The following is a 26,200-nucleotide window of genomic DNA, read 5'->3' as shown; positions in this document are numbered from 1 at the left end:
TCTACAGGCGCTTTTGATAACATTCTTTCTTCTTTTTCATGTCTTCCAGCAAACCTCATTATCCTTCTTGTGACCCTGTAGGCATCTCATTTTATTTTGGCTTGTTTGCAAGTTTTAAAATATTAACTGCATCTCCTGCCTCAGGAAGGGTTGCTTGGCTACTACTCTATGTCTTTAGAGTGTGAATTCTTTTACCCCCCTTGAATAATGGAGTTTAATGCATTTCATAGAAGCCAGACATAATTAAAATCTCTAATCTTTATTAAGTACAGTAATAGTTATTCTCATTTGGAAGACCAAGGGGAATATACATAGGATAATATGTATTAATTTTGAATAATGTGGAAACCAAATTAAAATAAGGTCATAAGTTGTCAGTCACCATGGAATTGGGGAAAAGTATTGCTGTACACAGGATACTAGTTTTTCAGTAAGGTAGAAATAAAGAAAGTAAAACAAGAGCAAAGATGCCCAAAAAATGGGCTGTCGGCTTCATTTATCATCTTTGCAAATTATCTAGATAAAGAAAAATATATAATGGTGAAAATTTTGTAGTTGATATTGAGGTCTATGAGATAATGAAATGCTGAACAATAATGACTTCAAGAAATTTATTCTGTGACTTTTTTTATTGTCTAGTAAACCCCAGGCATTGTACTTGCCTCTGGGTGGAAGGCATAATAATACTGTGTAATACAACACCCTGCTCCTGAGGACCTTGAAATCTTATATAAATGAACACAGAAAGGTATTCTGCATTGCCTGCTTTAGCATTTTTCAAAGTGAGCTTTAACTGTGGGATGTTAAGAGGGATTAAAATAGGACTTCTCAGAGTCTTTAATATGTTAATGACTACTGGGAATCATTTCTAAGAAAAGGGTGTACTATGTGGTGGCCCTCAAATTTATTAAAAGTTAGCATCTTGGTTTTGTTTTGGGCTCTGTATTTGTGTTTTTGGAGGCACAGCATGTGAACTTGTGAGACTAGTACAGCCTGGAACACATTCTGGAAAGTGCCGTCTTATTCAAAAATAGAGTCATGTCTGGAATTTAAAGAATTTTGGAAATCTCTCCATCAAATATTTACTAAGTGCTTAAATCACTGAAGGATGGCATGAGGGCCCACATCAGGCAGCTCTAACATCCAGTACCCCTTCATAGCAGCAATATTCCCAATAGACAAAAAAGTGGAAACAACAACCAAATGTCTATTAACTGATGAATGGATAAAAAAAATATGGTCCATTCAAGGAATGAAATATTACTCAGCCATAAAAAGAAGTGACATTCTGATACAAGCTATAACATGAATGAACCTTGAAAACATTACGCTGAGTGAAAGAAACCACACAGAAGGATTCATGGTATATGATTCCGTTCATATGAAATACCCAGAGTAAATCCATAGAGAAAGAAAGCAGATTAGTGGCTGCCAGGGGATGGAAGGAGAGGAGAAGTGACTGCTAATGCTTCTTTTAGGAATGAAGAGAATGTTCTGAAGTTAGATAGTGATGATGGTTAGGCAACTTGGTGGATATACTAAAAACCACTGGATAATACACTTTAAAAGCATGAATTTTATAGTATGTGGATTCTATTTCATTAAAAAAAGTCCAGTACCCCACAATACCAAATGGTTATCACTCTCAAAAAATAGTAATTGAGAACAACACAACCATATCTTGTCAACAATTATATTTAATGAAGATAATAGATGTTATTTACAGAAGATATACATACATACAATTCCTACACATTAAATGTAGTCTAATTGTGAAAACAGGAAAAAAATGTACTCCAAAATTACATACTAAATAAAATAAATAAAAAGTAATTTTTGGCACAATATCTATTATGTAGCAAATAAATAACTCTGTACTATTGATTGAATGAACTATTTACAATCTATTTGAAAGTGCAAAACAATTGTTTACAAATTAAGAAATTTGTAGTAACATTTAAGTCCAGAAAATATTTTTTTTTCATCAGTAACAATACATTTGTAGCCAATAGGAAAGGTTTTTAATGCCCAGGAAAATAATTCAATTTTGAAAAATCTTTTGTGTATATTGTGCTCTTCTGAAATGTTATTTTCCATTTTAGCGCTGGCAATTTTAAGAACCTTGGTGTTTCTTAGTGGAATTCTTATGTATGTAATCCTGATTTGTAAATTTTTAAAAGTTACATTGTAAACATAAATATAATTCTATATATCATTCAGAAATTACAGACCAGTCCCCCCTAAATCACATAAATAGCCATAACGTTTTACAGTAATGTGGTCAGGTTCTATTCCTTCAGAGGTAAGACTATGAAGATAGAAGAATACAACCTATAATTTGGACTTACATAGATTCCTTAACATCTTCTTCAAACCTCATGCTCCAAATCAAGATGTTGAGTTAAAAACTATGAAACTATATCACCACCAATGTATCCAAATCAATTTCATTTGTAGAACATACCCTTTAAGCATTTTTCAGAAAAAAATGGTCAGGGGCTCGATGGTTCTCTTGACAGTGGTATTTCTACCAAACTCTTCACGTGGGCCTTATTTAATGTTTCAGCAAAAAAGATGGCACAATTGCAAATGAAATAGGGTAACTACAGACTGGGGATTCCTAAGCTAGAGTGTGTAAGCTTTATGCAAGTCAAATAATTCCTTCTCTTGTCATGTAGCTGGTAAGCTGAATGCAGCCCTGAGGTGTCTCAGGATGTTTTTGCTTGTTTTGTAGAATTCTCTGGTGGCAATACAGTCAGTAGTAGCATAAATGGCATTTTTGAAAGATTATGGACTGGAGACAAACCATTGCTCTGGGCGCTTTAAATGTCTATGGTCTACGAGGCTCTAATCTGTGTGACATCTGTGATAAAGTTCTCTGGTTGTCAATCACATTTAATTGCCGTACATAACTCCGGACATCCTGATGATTCTTATTAGCTTGAGCCGCATCAGGATCTGTTGAAAGAGGAAAGGGCAGCATTGGCATTGTATAATATATGCACCTAAGATACAGCCTTATTTCCCCAATTACTTATTACATTTGTCATAGATTCCTGGGTTCCACCAAGACCTTTCAACACACCACATTCATTGAAGTTTCCACTTGGTTCTTCCATCTCCTCCTTCCTATCCTCCAATTTTCTTTTCCTCCCTGGAATCACCTCCTTTGATCATTTTCCTTTGCATTGCACATTGCACAAAAAAATAAAAAAAATGGCACCAAATAAAAAAATAAAAAGGAAAGCATCTGTCTGATAGCCCCTGGTTATAGATGAAAATTGTTTCCCCTTACCAATGCATCTCTGTGTCTCTGCCTCCTTTGATCCAGATGAGGACTAACGTTAAGAGGCAGTTTTCACTAGCACCTCACAAAAGCACTTAACACCTGGGCCAGACAGAAGTCAGCCAGTGAGACTGTAAAGTCCTGACTCTCCTCTCTACTTGCAAACAATATACAGCATTACTACATAGACTGTGTGTTTTTAGAGACTGACCATAGTCAGGAAAAAACAAAACAAAACAAAACCCAGCTCATGGGCTAAAGTTATGACTTCTGCTAGACCTTTGATTATCTGATGCTATTTGTTCTCAAAATTAAGTTACCATTCTATTCTGATCCAAACCCCAAGCACGTGAGGAACTGAGCTATCAAAGAGGTTAACTGATTTCACTAAAATTGTGTCTGAAAGAGGAATTCGATGGCCACAGCCCTACACAAGGGATATCATGAATGACGCAGGCCAAATTTGATGGTGAACTGGAAACACACGTCCCCTTGGAAGTGACTGCATAGCTCCTGCATGTTGCTGCCATGGAAGTCTGTGCCCAGAGTTGCCAGATTTTTCTTTTTTTTTTTTTTTCTTGAACAATGGGAAATGTGGACTTCTTCCCTGTGAATTCTTCCAAGTTTTAAACGGTGACATCATTTCAAAATAAAAGGGAAAAAATGCTCTATTTAGACCCACACCTCTGTGGGCCACCTCTGTCCCATGGATCACTGGGTGAGGTCTCTGGTCTCACAGGACACTGGGAGTGGCGGAGTCAGTCTGGCTCCCAACTGGGGTTCTGTCTGTCATAGCACACTGCCTCCTGCAGCCCAGCGACTCCTGTTAGATCCGCATCCTGCTCCTAATGACAATTAGAGTGCCATCTGCACCAGGAGTAAAGGGGAGCATTGCAGTTCTGAACACAGAATAGCAAAGAGAAGACACAAAGGCCCCTACTCCCTGTAAGAAGAAACTCGTCAGTATAATTATCACATATAAATAATACCACAGTGCACTGCAGAACACATTGTGTTTAATTTTTTCCACTTCTCCCTGGCAGTGTACTCTACACGTACAATATACTGTAATTACATTGTACATATTCCCACAGTGTTTATGAGTCTATTCCTATAGCTTTATCTATAGATTGTTGACTTCAGAGCTGAGCAGCTGTTGTTTACCAGCAGTTAGTGATAACTTCAACAAATGCAGTGGAGTTTTTTAAAAAATAATTTCTCCTTCGCTTCCCTAGGAGAAGATGTAGGAAAATGTAGAATTTACTTCCAAAGAGGCTCGTGGAACAAAGTATTACATATTCTATTATGGAACATTTTTGGTACTTGAAGCTCACTGAAAACCTTCTTAAGGCTATAAACCCTCTCAGGCACACAAACTTTTATATATAATTTCAGGAATTCCCGGACCCCGCTGAAGGGCCACGGAATCTGGATTACAAACTCTTGTTGTAACTGATGTCACTAATCTATTCTCATTTTCACTTGTACAACTGCTTTATGGTCATGTCTTTAAATGTACTGTAAAGGATCAGACAAAAAAGTATGAGACACTAATTCTGGCAGAATCCACATAGGAATAGTTGATGATGTACAAAGACTATTCTCATTTTGGAAGTCAGAGAAGGTACAATCATTTGAATTAACTTTTTGAAGATCTACTTGCTCCCCAAGTCAAGATTATTTTTCCCAGATATTTTTCCCCTTGTACATTAAAAAAATGAACATTTAATAGTTCTGGTCTCCCATGTCAGCAAACCCTGGCTTTGGGCCAATCCTGTGCTAGGAAGTGCAAACAGTTCTGATTAATAGAACAAGAACCTTTTGGTCTCTTAGCACTGGGTTTACCAGAGGGGATGTTACTGGTAGCCTCAGAGTCATGTCCATGTCATATTATCATGTTGGGTTAATGAGATAAATTTCTTCAACTGACTCATCCAGTGAAGTTAGCCAAAAACTGTATAGGGTCCGCCTCCTCACTCCCAGGCCAGACTGAAGGAGCCAAAGCTCCACCCCCCTACCCAAAGTCCCAGCCCAGAGGAGACAGCAGCACTAATGTGTCATAGCATTGCCATTTGGTACTATGATGCAATTTAACTCTGAACGGATTAAAATTGTTATTTATTATTAGTAATATTTTTATATTAAAGTATTATATAATGCCAGTTCTTGTGATACATGTTCAGATTTAAAAAGAACACCTTGAATTTACTTGGGAATACTAGAAATATAACAGGATGCTGCTATGGGGCCTTTTATAAATCTGCTATAAACATCAATGCATTCTTGCAACACATCGAGTGACAACAAATATTATCTTTCCCAGTTTATAAACGACAGAACTGAGTCATCAGGGGTTGATGTGAGTTTCTCAACATCAAGCGATGAGTCATAAAGAGAGTTGGTTTGAAGCAGGATTTGTTGGCAATCTTGCCTAAGTTGTCTCTCACCACACTGGAAAAAGCAAATTAATTCTCTTTAAATTCATTCATAAAATAGTAGTATTATGGTTATTTTCTAGTTTTATAACAAAGTAGATACTTTCTAGTTTTATAAAAGCAAGAAAATCCTTAAACTCAAGGCCTCTGTCCCACGGAATTCATGGCCCAAAGTGCCTCTGACACAATCACATACTGTCCTGGCTCCTAGAGTGTCGCAGTGGTCTCATTAAAAAGGACTCAATACATTGCAGGATGTAGCAGCGTTTAACTTACTGAAGGGTTGGCTCCTGTAGTATCTCACCGTTCTGGCAGTATTTGTAATCATACGCTAGAAGGAATAAGGAAAAAAGAAAGACAGAAATGCAAGTAAACTTAGTGTGTAATATAAAAAGGAAAACAAATAATTATTTATTTCAGCAGCGGTACCACGAGAGACAGCATGTTCTGAGATGTTGACTCTCCGAAGGCAGCAGGTTGATGTGTAACCTGTTTAATTACTTTAAAGAGGCAGCCACACTCAGACATAAAAGGCATTTTCCACTAAGGAATATTAATGGCATAACTCTAGTCTCGTTGCTTGCTTGTTCCCCATGATGTAAATCGTACCTATCATGCCTGAGGTTGTACCTTAAAGTTCAGGAATAGTTTTCACTGTCCTTTCCTGAGGTCACTGTGAATTTGTAAGAGAATTTATAACTACCCCAGATTTGAAGGATTAGCTTGTCAAGTTCTTCAGAGTACACAGGACTCAGTGATGAGGTATTAGATTATAGTGACTAAACAGAAAGTAAAAATATTCTACCTATAAATTTTTGCTACACACTATGCATTACTGAGCTCTCTAATCTTCCAGCAAAAGTATGTGTTTTAATGTTAATCCTAATGATCCGATTCCCTCTCTTTCCTTCCCTTACTCCCTCTTCCTTTCTGATTATATCACTAACACATGCACATTTTAGAAAATCAGAAAATACAGAAAGTATTAAGAGCAAATTAAAAATCACTTAGAACATCACAGAGTAACTTCATTAATATTTTGGTATATTTCCTTCTGGGATGAAAAAATAAACATTCATACAATCATATTTTTTTAAAAACTTTGACGTCATACTGTGTATATATATTTCATTGTAATTTGAACTTTTTTTTGCATTGCATGCCATACCATTTGCATTTGTATTTTAAAACATTTTAAAAATGAGCATGTATTCAATCAAATGAATGGATTATCATTGATTTGACCTTTGTTAATTTTGTCATTAAGTGATCTTCTTAATTTCTTTGTAAATTTTTGGCTGCAATAAAGACTTAAAAGGGAACCTTTTGTGCTGAGCTCCATTAAAAACAGAAGAAGAAATGAGAAAAATGAAGGACAGAAACAGAGACCTCTAATTCCTGAGGGAAAACATTGGTGAGATGTAAGCTCCATTTTTTAGCCAGAATACATACTTCTTGCTCATGGTATTTTAAGAGTAGCTGGCATCCCAGTCATTGCTTATGTTCCAGGACACCTTTGCTGCTTAGACTCTAAAGTGGGGGGAGGGGCCCCATGGGAATAGCAGATTAATTTTAATTGGAGTAGAAAACTGATAAGGTTCCACTCAGGTAAAGAGATTCCCCAATCTCTGAGCGGCTATGTTATTCCAGTCCTTGCTTTCATTCATGGATACTTGGCTTGCCAAAGTATAATAAAATGACTTTGAGAAAGCTTATGTAGTGTAAAAAAAAAAAAAATCATAGAAGAGTCAAGGCCTTACAAATCTATCTATCTATCTATCTATCTATCTATCTATCTATCTATCTATCTATCTATCTATCTATCTATCTATCATAATACCTCCCTGAATACTACTGCTTTGAGGACTCTGGCAAGCATGAAGTGACATGGGCCTTCATTGGATAACTTCTCATACACAAAGAGGCAATCAGAAAAGTTCGAACTTGATTTTCATAAAGGATTCTAAAAACTAGCATGTTTGTTGATCAGTATGAGAAATATATTACAAATACCTCCAAGAAAATGTAATATATACAATGTATAATTAGCCTCTGATATATAGTGCCCTGAAATAAATAGTAACTATGATAATTTTCCCGCTAATTTACTTTTAAGTTGTTTTTTCACTTCTCTAAAGGCTTTGCATCAGAAGGGCACAAGTATATTCCGTGTAGAATTATTGTAATTCTTCAGATATTGAATGGAGTGTAATTACTGAAAACCCTGGGAAATGCTGCCAATATGCCCCTCTGAAGAATAATAAAACAATTAGCAGGGGTCAGAAACCTCTTCCTATACCATTTTGTAGGGAGTAATTGTTCTGCTTTTTAGTTTTGAAAGCTAAAGCACTTCATTCTGACTTTAGTTTTATACTACTCTTTGCAGCTATACTCTTAGGCTTCATAATTTTTAGCTCATTATGTAGTTTAAAATGTGAGAACAATTGTTTAAATCAGTAATTTCCAGCTCTGAGGTTCATTCTACCTTTTGAAATCTTTGATTAATTTTAACAATGGTTTTAATTTTGACATATTCTTTTTAATTGTACTCAAAGATAACTTCAGTTTAACTTTAAAATCCAAATCTGGCTTTACAACGAGGTCCATTCATTTCCTTTGTGAGGTCCAGACAATAATGTTTAGTGATATGAACCCACAGTTACTGTGTGCGAACCCAGTTAGCATTGCTGGTCAATGCCTAGTTAGAGTGCTTTCACAAGGCCAAAGAAGGGTTAACTTGATATTTCAACTCCACCCTCTTTTGCACCCATCACCACATGCAATATTTATTAATAGTATGGTATCAACAACTATACCCAACTACAAGGTGCTTTCCTGGGTTGCTGAAAGCGACTTTGGAAGTCACCTCCTTGAACTACATCCAGAGTGCATAATGCTTTCTACAGCGTGCCTATAAACGGTGGCTTTCCCGTTGTTTGAATGTAGCCAACAAGGAGGAACTCATTACCTTCAAGGACAACCCCATTCATTTTTAGACATCTCTATTAGAAATTTATCATTCTGGGTCAAAGTCTTTCTCTCTCTATTTTTCACTTATTGATCCTAGTTCTGAGCTCTGGAGCCCCAACAAACATGTTTAGTTTCTCTTTAACAGGACAGGTCTTCAGATTCTTGAATACAACTTACAGGGACATCTCACCACCCCTAGGTCTTTTCTTGTCCAGCCTAAATAGTCCAATTTCTTCAGCAATTCTTCCTAAGACAGTTTTGGTTCCCTTCTCCACAGTCTAGCATGGTACCCTAGACTAAACAAATCATAGAGTGCAGAGAAATTATCTTCCTTCCTTCTTTGATCCAGACAATGCCATACAACAAAGTCCACAATTTTAAAGAAGTCATGCTACCGACATCTATTGAACTAACAGTATATTAAACCTCTCAGCCTAGTTCATCAAGCCGCTGTGTGGACGCAGCTTCCTGCTTTGTAGATGTGCAGTTGATTCCCATACCAAAGGGGAGGGTTTTGCGTTTATCTCCACCAAAATCCAGCTAGTGAAATCCAGCTAGAGTCTTTCTAGCATTCCACCGACTTAAGCCTCGAGTGTTATTTTTGACGGCAGACAGCTGTTTATTCATTGGTGTTCTCAGTCAACTGCTGGCGGAAACTAAGGTTGAAGAGACATAGGCTAAATTATCCAACTGGCACAGCAGGGATGCAGCCCAAAATTACACCCTATGCTTCACGGGTCCTGCGGAGCAGGTTGGCCTGCCTGGAGCAGCTCAGGCGACTTTCTACAATGCCAGGCTGGGGGAGGTGGGGAGGTCTGATTACTCCAAAAAAGATTCTCATCTTTCTTTTATTTTTTTCTGTCCTAGCAAAACTGAGGTTTACGACATACTCCCATCAGCAACTGATTCATTAAGATAGAGACTGGCAATTCAGGGGTAACCGTGAGGTGAACGTGTTCCTTTAGAAGGCGCTCCCAATCAGCGTAGGCGGCAACTTGAACCTCCCTCGCCACACTTTAACTGATTTTTCTTAGGACTAATTCTAAATTCAGAGCTTGTGTGAAAAAGTGAGTATGTTCCTACAGTTCCTGACCTACTGGGCTGAGATGAGCCCAAACGGAAAGCTGATGAAGTCCCCTCAGGACACACAGTTCCAGCGGGAAGCTGGGGAAGGAAAAATGAGGTGGCGAGTGAAGGACTCTGTGACTATCGTGCATTTGTTTGTCTTTGGAGCTGAAACAGAGCAGCTCAGAAGCAGAGGTCCTTCCTGGGGCCTGAGTACCAAGCCACCACCCAGAGGAAGGGGTGACGCTGTCTGCACTCCAGTCTGGCACAACAGGAGGCCCTGAGACCACAGTCCCAGACACGTATTTCCCTCAAGCTCGGAAGCAGGTAACCCCTTGACTCCAGTGAGGTGTCAGAGGGGCCCTGTTCTCAGACGGGCCCTGCTCGCAGCCTGGGCCTCACGGCTCACCCTCCCGTGGCATTCTTCCCTCAGGAGCAGGCGGCCAAGCTATGCCGTCACTGCTATCCAGACGTGCCCACAGCCTACCGGGCCTGTACAGCTGCCTCCCGCTTTTCTTGTGGCCCTCGTCCAAGCTCCCCCTTGGCTCTCCCGTCGCTGAAGAGGAATGGTCTATGTTTCAAGTTCAGACTGGCGGCCCTCCAGGCAATGCCGCCTCACGTGGTGCCACTCTGGGACCTCCCACTCCCAGACGGCCGCCAGTCAGCCTCCCTCGCCTTAGGCTGCTCTGCTTCTCTGCTTGGGGTCCGCGCAGAGCTCCTTGACCCCAGGCCTCTTCTAAATGCCTGTCTCGAACAGTTTTTATCTTTGTTTCTGCTGCCCCTGGCCTTATGACCTTTGTTCTTAATGTGGCCAGATTGCTTTTTCTTATATTTCTGCCTCTACTACATTTGCACCATCTGATTATTTCATTCAGACTTCCACATGTTTGGGACAAGAATTTTTTTTGCACGACAAGATCCAGAAATATGCAGTCTCTCATCTAAGAAAGATTGTGCCCATGATGGCAACCCAATGGAAGTGCACAGGGAGACTAAGGTGAAAGGGACCCAGGAGCAGAGCCAGCCTTCACGGTGTGCGTCACTGAGGAGCCTTGTGCCCTGCCTCCTGGCCATAGATCTTTGTGTGTGACACATGGATACATTTGTGTAACACATGCGTGATGCTCACAGTCCATCGTACATATCATGGCCATGAGACACGGTAGTTCAGGTCCCTGTCCAGGCACATGTAGAGTATGTGCACATCTCTGTACCCAGAGAAGGACTGTGAGGACAGACACAGAACTGCAGAGTGAAGGGGAGACGGAATAATGTCCAGTTAGGAACAGAAGGCTAAGGGAAGGTCATCTTTCATAACATCTCTGTTATGCAAAATACTTTGGGGACGTTCTGGTTAATCAAAATTTCTAATAAAATAGAAAACACTCTTGGATTAAATTTTGCTACCCAAAATCTTTTAAAAATGCTTCAGTGTCCTGCCTTGCCTAAGTTCAACACTGGAATATAACTGGGTTATTCTTTTATTCAATAAATATTTCTTGCATCCCTAGAATGTGCCAGACATCTTTATGGGTGCGAGAGAAATATCAGTGGACAAAACAGATAAGACACCTGGTCTGGGACACTCACACCTAGTGGGGAAGACAGACAATGAAGAGGCAAGTAAAGAAGATCATCCCAGCATGTGAAACCAGCTATCAAGGTGAGGTTACCCACTGGAGAGTGCTGGGTGTGGAGGAGCCATGCTACAAGGGTGGTCAGGGAAGACCACTTAGAGGATGGGACACAGGAGCTGAGGCCTGAATGATGAGAAAGAGCCACATAGCTGAAGACTAGGGGCAAGACAATTTCAGGCAAAGGTAACAGCTAGTGCAAAGGCCCTGGGGCTGGAAGGAGAAGAAAAAGGCCAGTCTTGCCAACCTGGACTAAACACAAAGGAGACAGAGTGTGAGATGAGGCTGGACAGGTGCTTAGGGCAACCAGTCTAGATTTTATTATATTATGTTATTGTATATAACATGGTTTTATTTTTCCATTGATATATCTGCATGAAGTTCTCTTTCCTATATTTTTGCTTTTTGACATCTTTTATTACTAGTGTGACCTAGTTTTTATATCCTTTTGTTAATTTTTCATATTTCATGTGGATATGTTTTATCTTCCCAACTGCATCAAATTTCCTGAAGGCCAAGGGCTACTTTCTAGATATTTTATATTTTTTAGTAAGATCCTCTGCCTGGACACTCTACACATGTTGCGTTGCTTTGAAGCAAGCCTTTGGAAAATCTGCATTTAGCCTGGCCTGTGAAGTCTGTGTAAAGAAGTAAACTTTCAAAGTACTCCCGTAGATTTCCTTTGTGTTGGGGAAGCCTGGGAATAGGGTGGATTTGAACGTGTGGATTTTTACTTAGGGATTCTTTCTTCCATAGCTTGAGGTAACAAGTCCGGTGCTTTCTCCATGAATCTTATAATAATACTATTGGTGATAGAAAACATATTGTTTTCTAATTATTTAATGACATGCTTAGTGATATAAAAATAAAAGAATTCAAAACATTTCTTTCCCTTAATGAATTAGCTTCTGTACTGTTTCCAGAAGTATAGAAGTTTGCCCCATGCTTTTCATTCCAAATAAAATGACTACCTTAAAAATCACATTTATAAATAAATGCACCTAAATATGGGTATGTCTGAAATAGAACCAACCTCCTAATACAGTAGCAACTGTGCCTATCAGCATGCTTTCTGCAGCCTGGGACAGTGGCAGCCGGCCAGCACATTGTCCTCTAATCCATTGCTAGTCTACCTCCTAAATGTTATAAATATTCATGTATGCCATAGAAAGCTACGAAGGGCTTTATTCAAACATTTTTTTGAATACTCCTTTATGTTTCCTCCAAATGAAAGAATGTCTGCTTTTTTTTTTTTTTTTTTGCATAAGGATCAGAGTGTGAATTCTCTTTTGTTCATACCCATAAATCCTGAAAACCAATATGCGACAAATTCTCTAATCCTCATTTCATACCTCAAGGGTGAAGAGGTTCAAAATAAAAGTACTTAGGGTTGGCACAGTGGTTTGCTGGGACTGTACAGTGTTGCCACCTAGAAATGGCATCTGTGTTCCTGGCTACCCTGGTGACTTCTGCTCCTGGCAGGGACTCCCTCTGGGGACACAGCCCACCAGCTCCACAGAAGCTGCCAGCTCTGCTCACCACCTGGGCCTTGCTGATGGATGACTGGGAAATAGCATTGACATCAACCTGAACAGGAGGATGCATCCTTCCCCAAGACACACGTGGTAACAGCAGCCACTAGTGGTAGTGGGGATGTCAGGGGGGTAGGGGTGGGTGAATTTATGGGGAAAAATTTTTGGAAAGTTGGCAACAAGCATCAGGTTTAGATAATCAAATCTTTTTGAAATTCTATTTCCTTTTCCAGGAACATCTAACTGATGGAAGGGCAATCCTAAAGTCAAACTTTCTCACGGTATGATGTGTCAGATGAAATAAAGTTGCTGGAGCAAAGATCTAACAGTATGCCTTTAATACCCTTTCTGACCTTCTCTTTCATAGTAATAGAACCCCTCAATTTTTAGGAAGGCACACGGATACTCAAAATAAGGGCTACATTTTCTAGCCTTCCTTTCATGGGACCAAGTTTCTGGACAATAAAATAAGAGGCAAGTGGTGAGTGCAACTTCATTCCCACTTTTAAAGGGAAGAAGCATGCCTTCACCTTTACCCTTTCCTGTGGCTGGAATAGGGACGTGGTGGTTGCCATCTTGAACTATGAGGATGATAAAATGTCAAGAGAGAAGCCTGGAATATTGACTGTTTTCTGGAGCAGGGCTGCCATCCCTGCTTGGACTTTTTTTTTTTTTTTTTTGTAGAGACGGGGGACTCATTCTTGCTCAGGCTGGCCTCGAACTCCTGAGCTTAAACACTCCTCCTGCCTCGGCCTCCTAGAGTGCTAGGATTACAGGCGTGAGCCACTGTGCCCAGCCTCTTGCTTGGACTTTTAAACGAGAAAGAAACACTTTGATTTTGCTCGTGCCATCATTAATTTAGGTTTCCATAACTGCAGGTGAACTGCTTGCTATCTTAGATATTCAGTTGCTTTTCAGCACAAGTGGACTCTCTGAGAGCAAGGCGTGAAGGATTCCTTTCCGTGCTGCTAGGAGTGGAAAGACCCACTGCAGCGGCTATAGAGTGCAGAAGTGGGGAGAGAATGGCACTCTCCTAGCACCTACTGAATGGGATCTTGACTTTTCCTTGCAGGCTACAGATGGAACACCAAGATCTAAAAACCCAGATGAAACACCTTTTATCCACCCTGACAGACGGCTGGCTTTGCATACTTTGCTGTTCTTGTTTGTTCTGTTTAGTCAATTTTAACAATCAAAAGTTATAAATCTTGGTCAGCTCTTCAGGAAACCTTGGCCTCTATGTCTCTGTGCACACATATATTTTATAGCTAAACAGTTGGCTTAGCCATGCCGTAGTCTGCATTTCTGTGTAAATGATCCAGAAGGTTCTTTACCCATTTGCTAAATCTTTCATTTCTAGAGAACACATTTTCTTTTGAGATACCAGGGAAATTGTTTAATTCTCTACACTAACAAGTGAACAAAGAATGTGTTTTGCTTTGATCAAAAAATTACTAAACTGAGGCAGGGATAGAGATGTTCATGCCCTACCTTTGGTGTGAGGGGAGAGGAGGAAGACTGCTGAGGACATGTTTGCCCTCTAGGACAGAGTGTCTTTGAGGAGTGTGTACTCATGTGCCATTTCCTAAGAAGCTTAAGACATGGGAACCCAGTGCCTGGTCATCACTGCACTTTACCAGGTAGAGCTTTGCAGTAAACTCATTCCTGAAGCCGAGTGGTGCTGATCCTTGTAGGGTTACTGCAGGCGTTTCAAATTCTCCTGGAGTCACACACACTAGCTTGATTTTAAGAAAAATTTGCATAACAGTTTTATGATAACAATTCTTTAAGAATTTATGGCTTATAGGGAAACTTACGTAGCATGGACCTACCAATAATCGAGTGGTTAACGGATCAGGCATGATCCATCTTTCTGTTGGGGAAGCTGACCCCCAGAGAAGTGAAGGGACAGCTACACAGTGATGCAAATGGGCAATGAACCTCAGGTCTCCTGAACTCCCAGTCTTGGGCTTTTCCCACAGTGCCACGGTCACACTGAAAATCATAACCCGGGCAGACTCGTACCCACGCTGAGATAAAACACTATAACACTCCATCCGTCCAGGCTGCAGCCAAGGGATTCAGAAGACAATGGATCATTCCATTAACATGCACTATGTAGCTACAGAAAGGTTTTGGCATGACCTGCTTTATTGCTTCACCGAAGATAAGAAAAGTAACTAATGCCAGATAACACTGTTGGTTTTTTTGGTGTGTGGGGGGGTAGGGGGTAGGAGAAAGGCTAGAAAATACTGGATATATGCCATTTCCACATATGTTATTTAAAAAAAAATTTTTTTTTTGGTTATGAAGATTTTCAAATCCCCTCTCTGGACTTAGGTGAATTTTATTGAGATACGCAATACACATTTAGATTAATCCTCCATAATGAAAATCTATAGAGCTGCCTTTTGCCTATGTGTGCTAAAGTTAGGCCTGGCAGATAAACATTTCAAAGGTATCCTGGGGCAGTCCAGCTCCACAAACCTTACAACAAAACAACAACATGTAAGTCACTCTGGAACATTTGTGCATTTTAGCAACAGGCAGCCAAGGACGAAACGTACAGCATAAAAGCTAGCTGCTGCTGTGAGCCACAGCACAAATGCTATTCAATTTCACAAAAGAAAACTGACAGAATAGAAAAGGTAGCCAATTTGAACCAAATATCTCAAAACTCCTTTATGTGTAACTACCTTTTCAACATGGCAGCGTATATGGAAATTATTTCCTTTATTAGTACAAATGCAAATTTTATTTTAAAAAAACATTGTGGTTAAAGTTATAATACCGCACATACCATTTTTTCAAAGTTTACTAGATTGTCAATGAACGTCTTGTTCCCCTCATGAGTAAATGTCATATCTGTAAAGAAATAAAAGCCACATTCTAATCACTAACCGAAATATGTCATACTAAGAAAGCACAATAGCACCATTAGATTATGCTGGTGGATTTGCATAACACTGCACTTGAAAAAAGCTGATAATAGTTCCTTTTATGCTAGGTGTTTAACTTTCTAAATCACTTTACCTGAGATTAGTAAAATTTCTAAACTAATCTTCTGTTCCCCTAGCAAGTCTTCCAAACCATGGATCCCTGAACCCCCAGTTTATCTTCCAACCCTTTCAGAAAGGTCATGGCTGACGGGGATGACAGAGACAACCGAAGGATGAGATCGGTCATTCTTCCCAAAGAGATCAATCTGAACAGGATAGTGCTCACTTGCCTCCCCGAATACTCATCGCCGGCTTGGCCCGTGCATTTTCTTAGGATTACCTTTAATGAGCAAAGGCATGAAGGGGATGAGAGGAGGCTCCAGCTTAGCCACTGTCAGCCTGTAGGCCCTGTGGTTTCTTGAAGGATCCTTAGGAGAGACAAAGAGATGCTGGTCAATGACCAGTGACACACCACCCTTTGTTATCTCCTAATACACCCAGTCTCATTACCCCACCATCAGGTACACTTGGCCCTTGAACAACATGGGTTTGAACTGCGTGGGTCCACTTAAACGTGGATTTTCTTCTGCCTCTGCTACCCAAGTCGCCAAGGCCAACCCTTTCCCTTCCTTCTCCTCTGCTGTTCAACGTGAGGATGACAAGGACAAAGACCTTTGTGATGATCCAGTTCCACTTAATTAATAGTAAAATATATTTTCTCTTCCTTATGATTGCCTTAATTTTCTTTTCTCTAGCTTACTTGATTGTAAGACTACAGCCTATAATATTAATGCATATAAAATACAAAATATGGGTTGTTTATGTTGTTGGTAAGGCTCCAGGTCAACAGTAAGCTTCTCGAGAGTCAAAAAGTTGCATGCGGATTTTTGACTGTAAGCGTAGGGGAGAGGAGTCAGTCCCCCAGCCCCCACATTGTTCAAGGCTCAACTGGGTATTTGAATTAAGTGTAGATACAAAAGAAAAGTAGACTTAATCAAACAAATCGATTTGTTTTAAAACAACTTCACATATGGCATGAAAATATTTTGCTTTTTTTCTTGTTTGATAAGATTTGTCTACAGGGGCCAAGGGGAGAGATTGCCTTGGAAAGCAAATAGGAAACATGTGAAACCTCAACCACAGGAGTCCCCTTCTCCTGAAGCCCTGCTCGCTTCCCTGGCGTTTGGCTCACCCTCCCCTCTGCCCCTGCACAGCCCTCCCAGTCCCAGCTTGCCCTCTGCAACCAGCCATCACTCCTGGCAGGTCCCACTCACTCCTTTTGTGTCTGTTAACGCCTCCCAGCCAATGGGGAAAAATAATTTTGGCAAGCCAAGGAAAATACAGCTGCCAACCCATAGCCGACCTGAGCCAGACGAAGAGGACCCTATTACACTGCTTTTCTTAGTTACACAAATTGACCTTATGTGGGACATAAGTCCTCTTTAAGTTAGTTCCTGCGGGTGCCATTCATTAGGCAGACATGCTTGTTTTAGCAGCACTAAAAGGGATCATAAACTTCTTAAAGTCAGACAAGGACAGATAAAATTTCCGAAATGAGAACTTCAATTCAGCTAATCAGAAACTGGATTAATGCAGACAATGTGAACAGAATAAAGGAGCCACTGTCACTTACCATTAAACTTTCAAACTCTGCATAGAACTTCTTGAACTTGCTTGGCAGTTTCTGTTAATGAAATGAAAATGCCACACGCATATGTCAGATTCAATATCTAGATATGTATCATGTGCTCCCATTTCTAGGGGAAATGTATTTCTGTTGGCTCTTAATCAAACATCGCCGAGACAGGCTGGACTGTAATCTGCCCTGTCATTTGAGAATGATCTGGAATACAGACAACTTGCCTTTTAAAAGTCTTTAACCGAACTGAAACAAAAGTAACTGTGAATGCTTTGGTCTTTCTGCTTTTACAACGTTTTCTGCACTGGATGATCCATAAACAGGACTGCATTCCCCAGCCTAGCAGTGGTCCCCCCTCACCACCTCCCTTTTTAACTCTCTGATTCCCACAATCTGGAAATTAGACCAGAGAATATTAGAATTAAAAGAGCTTAAGAAACAATTAATTTCAACTCTCCTCCTCCCTTACGAGGTAAGCTACATGGGAGCAGGGATTTCCATTAGTTTTATTTACTGCTATTTCCTCAGTGTCCAGAAAACTGCTGGGGACATAGCAGGTGCTCAACAAGCATCCGTTCCAATGGATTAGCCTATGTTTTACGGATGGGAGAAATTAAGCCTCACAGTTTGGATGATGGGCACAAAGTCGCACAGCTAATGATCACCAGGGCCTCTGTCATACACACCCACTGCCTCCTTTCCTACTACCTCTCTTGTATGCTCTGCGCTTTCGACACAAGCATTTCTCCCGCATGATTTCTCTGCCTTGCTGTAATACGAACTTTGACAGTTCTACCAATTTACTGATTTCTCATGTTTATATTTTGGCAAATGATTCAACACCACTTAAAGCACCCACATGTCTATACCAATAGGTCAATACTGAATTAACTTTCAATTATTTATTGGTTTTCACTTTGCTTGGTTCCTGGCTTTTGTTTTGTTTTTGAGACAGGGTCTTGGTCTGTCACTCAGGCTGGAGTGTAGTGGCATGATCATAGCTCACTGCAGCCTCAACCTCCTGGGCTCAAGTGATCCTCCTGTCTCAGCCTCTCAAGTAGCTGGGGCTACAAGGGTGCACTACTATGCCTGGCCTTGAGTTTTTAGTAAAGCAGAACTTTCCACTTTTCTGTTCATACCAAGAGAGAGCAGTGTGATATGTTTCCCATCCCGAGACTGGGAAGGCACACAGCGAGTCTTGGGCCTCAGAGATGCCCAACTCAGCTCTGCTTTGCACAGTGAAGCCCATCCTCAACAGCTGATGCATCAGTCAGGCCCTGCAATCCACAGAAAAGCTTCTCTTGCTTTCTTTCTCTCTCATATCTGAATCAGTTTGTCATATTCCCATGAAAATATCTGTAAAAAGTCTTAACTTTGTTTCTAAAAAAACTAGTCTCCTACATATCCTCCAAACTCATTTTCCCGGTACCTCTTTTCCAGTTAGGTTTCAAGGGAACCCGATATCCCCACTTAAAGGAACTATTCAAGGGGCTGAAAGCTGGGATGGGCATGAAGGGATGCAGGGATCTCATACCCTAAGAGTATCCACATCACCACGTTAGGCAATAACATGGACTTAGTGAACACGGTCCATTTGTAAAATTAAGAGTGAATTATATTTTTGGTTAGACCTCTGACATTCTAGTTCTCTTTCTTTAGCTGGCTTTTAGATCAAAGGCAGTAGGGCACATAGGAATAGAAAATGTTTCATTCTCAGTACTATCACCTAGCCACACCTCATGCTTCCAGAGCAGTGTTCGCAGTGGGGGCTGCTCTGCAAACCCAGGAGACATTTGGTGACGTCTGCAGACAGGTTTTGTTGTCACAGCTGGGATGAAGTGTGGTAAGAGGTGCCATTCGCATCTTGGCAGGTAGAGGCCAAGCATGCTGCTGAGCGTCCTACAATGCAGAGAACAGCTCCAAAGCAAAGGCCTGTCCTGCCCCCAGTGTCAACAGTGATGAGGCTGAGGCTCTGTTCCAGGTCATTACTCATTTGCTTCCTCTTAGATTGGCCTTTCCCCTCTACTTCAAATGCTCTCCTTTACTGTGTGGTTTGGCTTTATGCTCTGTTTTGCTCATCAACTGTTTCACACCTGTTCCCTAGTTCCTTGAGTTCAGGCACCGTTTCTCATACTGCTCACGTGGTACTCCGTGGGACAACTAGAGTTATATGGGAGGCCCTTGGGACGTTCTGAGCAAACACAGGCACATAAACCAGAATCAAAGATGCTTATGTAGCAAAGCTCTCCTATAGAATTCTATAATTACATTTCACCTTAAAAAATAAAGACTTGTAAATGATGAAAGGTTAATCTTGTCTTTTCAGTAAGAGGCAATGCTGAAAACAGAAGCTCCTGGACTCCTAGCACTCCTACCCCCGGTGAAACTGAAGGCCGGGCCCATTGGCCAAATATGAAATAGCAGTCCCCTTTGGCTGACTGCATCCTCCCCGGTAGCCTCCTGGTTTGCTCTTTAGACCAGGAAAGGGGCTCCGATAATGTTTCCCACGTGCTGTGGTCTTAGTGTCGGGCTGCTGTTGTGTGCTGCTTACACCTGGCTCCCTGGACCTATATGAGGATTTATGCCTTTTTAAAATTTTCCCAACCAATTCATTTGGACTGTATGGAGGAGGGGATTCAAAGCTGGAAGCAGATCAGGGAAAGCAGACGACCTGAGGGAGAACCCTAGGTCTCCAGAAATCCCAAGAGCCTTGGGGTATAAGACAGGGGTTGGGGGCGGTGCACGATGGCTTCGCTGCTTAGATTTACTGGCAGCCCTGACTCTGGCCTTTTACTGGCTGGAAGATGATACAGCGCGTGGCCCGCAGGCCGCACCAGTTCCCTCATTCCTATATTCAGGGGATGAGCTGCTGTGTGCTGCATCTGCCTGGAATTTTAAGAGAAACCCAAGACAGAAAGACCTGTAAGGACCTGCCCTAGAAACAATGGAAACATTTAAGAGGGACAGAAAAAGAAAATAGTTTCAAGAGGGAAATGGGGAAGCAAATAATTTCAAGGAAAACGCTTCGAGATGCAAACAGCTGCCTTTCGGCACCGTTGCAAATTGGGTCTCTAATATATACTCCTTGTCCTCTTTTTGTGTCCCACTTACACACACTTTTTTATTTTTAGTAAGAGTCTATTTCTGTGTGTATGGGCTATTAGAGATTAGTATTTCTTCAACTGTACCCCACGTGTAAGAGGTCAAGCACATTGCGAGTACTAAGCTAATAATTAATGAAAGTGTTTTCTAGCTTGAATAGCCAACTATCAACAAACCACTCATCCTATTTGTTGCAGAAATTCCCAACACACCTGCATCACTTTTGCCCCAGACTGAATACTAGCCAACTGATGTCCTTCCGCACAGAGAGAGACGTCTGCGCGGTGGTCAAAAGACACTCGGCGCTCAGTCGCTCTGCACGGTTGGCCCCTGGCTATTTCTCTTGGGAGCAAAATGACTACTTGGATGAAAATGGATCTTCTGCCCTCTCTCAATCAGAGATAAGGCTTATCGCAAAAGCAATAAGCAGACATTTCAGAGAACAATAGAATCTACGAGCAAAAGCACTTTTGAAGTTAACCAAGCAATGTTGTTCCTCCGTGTCACTCTGAGGCTGGACTTAACTATTATATGTTGTATATATGGAGAAGCTGCCAACTCCTCATCCTCCCTGCCCCCCCCCACCCTATACAAAAAGGGACAATACCTTTTAAAATTCTCACTGTGAGGCAACTAGAAAAAGGAGGCAGGTCACCTCCCTCCAAGTGTCCCACCTTTTCCATTGTTATACTAGTATGAGTGATATTTCTATAAAAAAGCTCACTGGTGAGCCTGTGTTTTTATTCTTAAGGCAAAAGTCACAGCTGGATCTCAGCTGAAGCTTACCTCCCACGTTAGTGCCAAGCGGCTCACAGCAACGTTACTTAGTCCCATGACGATGGCAAAAAAGGAATTCAGATTTTTGTACTCCTTACAGCTGAAACACAAGAGGCACATATTTGAGCAAAGTGCCACTTTTGAGTGAGATAAAAAAAAAAAATCAGAGTTCTATTTTCTGATCATCATTAATATTTGTCAGGACTCCTTTTATGAGAACAGGCAATGATAGATTTAATGCACTGTATAAGTTCCACTTGGGTAACCACATTCTGCTGTTTGATTTCTCACTGTAATTTTAAAAAGTTGATGGTTTTGGGACCAGTGTGGTGGCACACATCTGTAATCTCAGCACTTTGGGAGGATGAAGCGGGGGGGGGGGGGGGGGGGATTGCTTCAGGCCAGGAGTTCAAGACCAGCCTGGGCAACACTGTCAGACCCCATCTCTACAAAAATAAAAAATAAAAACTAGCCGGTTACGATGGCACACACCTGTAGTCCCAGCTTAGATTTACTGGCAGCTAAATTGGGAGGCTGTGGGGGAGGAGTCCAGGAGTTCAAGGTTACAGTAAGCTATGATGACACCACTAGACTCTAGCTTGGGCAACAGAACAAGACCCTATCTTTTAAAAAGCAATCAAACAAAAAACCAAAAGAAAGTTGATGGTTTTGGCAGTTGAAGTTTGGGTTTTGAGAAGGAAATTAAAGACACTTACTCTAGGGATTGTTATTAATATTATAACCCCAAACTTGCAAAAAGCCTTATTAGACCTCGAAGGAAACATCTCATGGGACAGGAAGAGAGAAAGAAAGTGTCTTTGGAGACTTCCAGACCTTTAACCTGCAGGTGGACTCCCTCCCCTGGCAACTTGAGAGGGAACTGCTGCAGCCACCATGGCTTTACCTGCCATGCAAATGCTTCTATAATAATTTGTTGAAAAACATCAACTTACAAGGCATGATCCCTATAGGCTGGTCACCTAATCTCAAGGAATTTTAAAGCTGAGAAATAACCTAAACAATTAACCAAAAATAATCCTATTTTCTCATTTTACTTATGTTGATGAAACTGATCATTTAAAATCTGCACTTATGCCAATATTAGCTTTCATGAATATATTATTTAAGGATGAGACATGTGGAACAAGATCAGGAATTTTTATTAGAATGATGATGTTTAATCTGGGTATTGGTTTAATTTTTTTTTTTATAAAAGGGAACCCACTAACTTCTTCATACTAGGCTCCTGAAAAGGGAAAGAACTCATTCTGAAATAAGCAAAAATCCTTCACCCAAATCAACATGGTTATCTAAGTTGACTACATCATAATTAAATCTTTTTTGGATTAACATTTTTGAAAAAGGCTAATTAAGTTGTTGCATTTGCTACCCATGTTCTGTTTGCAAAGATAGCAATGAGTAATTCTTAAGCTGTCTGTATAAAAATGGGAAAATATATTTCAGAGAAGCTATAGTCTGTGTGGTCCCATGTGTGGGAAAGCAAGAGAGGCCTGCAGCGTACTGGGACAGTGGCCTCAGGTCAGGAGCTGGAAGTTATTTAGGAGACACCCAGGGCTGAAGGCAGTGAGTACAATCATGTACATGTGTTGGCCTTTGTCTTGTTTATGTGATTTTGGAAGAATAAATGCAGGACTGTAGACCTGACTTTTTGGTCATTACTCTGTTGCCAACTAAATTTATCATCCCAAGTAAGTCACAAAATGTCTCCATGCCTCAGTCTCCTCTTATGGAAACAAAGGGATATAACACCTGCCCTCCTTCCCCCTAAATTTCACAAAATTCTGGGCAGGGCAAAGAGCTTGAACAGAATATGCTTTAGTTCTCTAAAAATATCAAGTAAAACAGATGCAACTGCCACTAGGTTTGGATCTCATTCTTGTAGATCTCAGATTTATGAAAGTCTACAATCTTCTCCGGCTGGGCTGTGTAAACAGCTCCACTATAAGACAGCAAGCTCAGTATAGGGCTTAATAATGGTTAAATAGCAAACCAGTTTATCCTGAAGGCCAAGTTCACCTAATCCTTCATATAAGCAGAAGGAAGAGGGATGAGAAAAGCAAAAACATTAAAAAAAAAAATTCATAGGTTTTTTGAAAGGCTGCCCTATGCCGCCTCTGTAAAATAACAGGATTAGGCTGCAGAAGGCAGATTGTCTCTTTTCCTCCTTGCACTGGGCACTGCCAGGCTAAGGTGAAGAGAGAATGTGCTCCTTAACACGGGGAAGCACGCACTGTCCTAGTTTCCATAATCAACTCATCCAAATACGTGAAGGCATTTGTCCCTAGCAATGAGGCTGTGCAGGCTACTAGCGAAAGTGGCTACCCTCTGAACCAGAAATCCATAAGCAACATTTTACCAAATCTTTCTTTAACAGCCGGCTTTTCCATATTAAGAGACAACAGCTTTTGAATCCAAGGGATTTGGTATTCTGCTGAACCCTCAAATTTTTGGCAAAATAACTCAAGGCATTTGGCAAACTGATATCTATAAAATGTCAAGGAGCCTTTACATCTTTGTTTAGCCCAGGAAATCAAAATTCATGTGGGATCTAAACTGTTTGGCTCAAGAAAATTGCCTAGCTGGGGTCACTTGTGCTCTCAACCTTCCTCTGCTAGAGCTCCCTGCTTTTAGAAAGGAAAGAAGTCTCACAGCCACAGGCCACATTTAGCATTTTATTTTTAGCACTGTGGTGATACCAAAAACATGGAAGTAAACAGGAGGTTGTCAGGCATATCTAAATAGCAGGAGAAGATTAAATTCATGTCAGGGAGAAACCTAACTGGCCCCTGCAGTAAAGAAATTGTTTCCCATGAAGTGCTCTTAAATAGAATATTTATAAGATGCTTGCTTTTTCTGATGTTTATCGGGATGGTTTTCATGTACCAGGTTAGCTCGCCTTTATGCATTTTACTGATTTTATTCTGGCTGAGCTGGATGTGCTGTTGTACGCGCGTGTTCTACTGCCCTCTACTGGTGAGAATGTGTCATGCTGGACATGGACTTGAAGAGCCTTTGAAACAGAACTTTCCACAACAGAACTTTGTTTACTGAAGGAATCTTTAAATTAAAGAAGGCAAACAAGTCTGAGTAGTTCAGAGACAAAAAGAGGTCACAATTTGGACTCCAGTATCAGTGCTGTCAGAAGTTAATCTATATAATCGATATCAAATATCACAAAAGCTAGAAGAAATTCATCATTTACAAGAGTTCAGTTATTCTTGAGCCCTTGTGGTTGGTCCTTATGCATAAGTGGTTCCCATAGCCTGCTTTCTTTTTAAAGGTGTAGTCTAAGAAAAAAAGTGAAAACACAGCTCCAAAGTTGTTTTTTTTTTCCCGCTTCCTGAGCTAGAGATACTTACTGGGCTGCTATCTTAATAAATTTTTTTAATAGCTGAACACGCTTGCTGAGCTGGGAACAAAGGCAAATCTCAGTGACAACCCAAAACTGAATTTCATTAAATCTCCTCAGGAACAAATCCAAGTTTGCTGTGGTCTTTTTAAAATTATGCCTTCCAAATGTGTGATAGATTAGCTCCAGCTAGAAAAGAAAGGAAAACAATATCACTTATTTGTTTGTTTTTAACTCAAAACACCAGCTCGGTTTCTCTTATTTGTCAGGATAGTGTTTTATCCATCAGCAAATTTGCATTCAGTCACTGCCCGGGATGCAACTTGTTCTGTATGTTTGAAGGGCTTCCATGAGGCTTGTGAAATATAAAAATATAAACGAGGTGCTATTGGTTTAATATGCTCAGGAAGACATGGCATACTGTAAATCATAAAGATTTCTCTTTAATACTCAAAGGCTTTATAACAGGCTTTATTTATAAACTCAATGTGCGGAAAAATTTTGTTCATGTGGTTTCCATATTGTAGCACTTATTAACACTCACAGTTGAGCAACACCAGCAGCTTTCATCGGGAATTGCTATCGTATCTACTAATGCACCCAACTGGGCACCTTACCTCATGCACACAGTTGAAGAGTTCCCAATCATAAAGTGTCATCTGGTATGCTAAATCTTTGGAGCTCATCAGTTCAAAAGTTCCCACTGTTCCAACAGTTGGGCCTTCCTGTTCTGGCAAGGGAGTCTATGAATAATAATGCAAAAAAATATATCAGAATCACACACAGACAAGTACTCAGGGATGAATGCCTTCAGGAGCTTCTGAGGGGAAAGGATTCTAGAGATGGATGCTTTCAAGAATATCCTGAAATTTTGATTTTACTCAGAGGAGAAAGATGCCTTTGCTCTAAATGCTATTCACTTCCGTGTCATCTTTATAACCACCATCATCATCATTATAATCAGCTCCACTGACTGAAAAACAAGGACCATGGTAACCAGGACTTGATGAAGCCTGCCTTGTGGGGGTTCTCCTCCCCTCAGGCCTGAGAGCTCCCTGGAAACTCTTCTTTTTCTCAGTAAGAAGGAAAGAAGTTCTAGGAGACCTTTTTTCCTCCCATTTCTCACTGATGCTGTTCCAAAGCAGGTACTGGGATGGCAGTTTGGGACATTCATCCACAGTGCCACTTCCTACTGCTGGTGACTATGGCGAAGCTGCTGCCTTGCCCTCTCTTATAACCCACCCTCTGGGGGCGCTAGGTGATGAGAACTCCGGGACGTCGGACTCCTCCACTCTCTGGCAGATGTTAGCTGAGAACGGTATTCACGTGGTCATGGTGTTTGGGCCAGACATTAGAAGATCAGAGTGTGCTGCTTTCTGGAAGACCCCCCATCAAAAGTTTCCATCTGACTTACTTATCTCATTTTTATTTTACAAGAAATTATTGAAAGG

At 40.7% G+C, this 26,200-nt stretch overlaps 1 protein-coding gene across 5 annotated transcripts in view; it reads right to left on the bottom strand.

The window, feature by feature from the left end:
• Nucleotides 1–1,382: 1,382 nt before the first annotated feature.
• Nucleotides 1,383–26,200, bottom strand: part of RAPGEF4 (Rap guanine nucleotide exchange factor 4) — a 286,204-nt gene continuing 261,386 nt past the window's right edge. For 4 of the 5 annotated variants that reach the window (XM_012781949.3, XM_012781950.3, XM_012781953.2 and 1 more), the window contains 8 exons: nucleotides 25,367–25,492; nucleotides 24,760–24,938; nucleotides 21,389–21,479; nucleotides 17,495–17,545; nucleotides 16,202–16,289; nucleotides 15,723–15,787; nucleotides 5,998–6,052; nucleotides 1,384–2,958 (listed from right to left, as the gene is read on the bottom strand). In XM_012781949.3, coding sequence (XP_012637403.1) covers nucleotides 2,831–2,958; nucleotides 5,998–6,052; nucleotides 15,723–15,787; nucleotides 16,202–16,289; nucleotides 17,495–17,545; nucleotides 21,389–21,479; nucleotides 24,760–24,938; nucleotides 25,367–25,492 — 783 coding nt within the window. In that variant the 3' untranslated portion in view covers nucleotides 1,384–2,830. Of the gene's footprint in view, nucleotides 2,959–5,997; nucleotides 6,053–15,722; nucleotides 15,788–16,201; nucleotides 16,290–17,494; nucleotides 17,546–21,388; nucleotides 21,480–24,759; nucleotides 24,939–25,366; nucleotides 25,493–26,200 lie in introns of all 5 variants that reach the window. The other variant, XM_012781951.3, reaches the window with a different exon arrangement.

This window comes from Microcebus murinus, chromosome 8, assembly GCF_040939455.1.
Source record: "Microcebus murinus isolate Inina chromosome 8, M.murinus_Inina_mat1.0, whole genome shotgun sequence".
Lineage (NCBI taxonomy): Eukaryota > Metazoa > Chordata > Mammalia > Primates > Cheirogaleidae > Microcebus > Microcebus murinus.
This window is presented reverse-complemented; position numbering and strand designations above follow the sequence as displayed.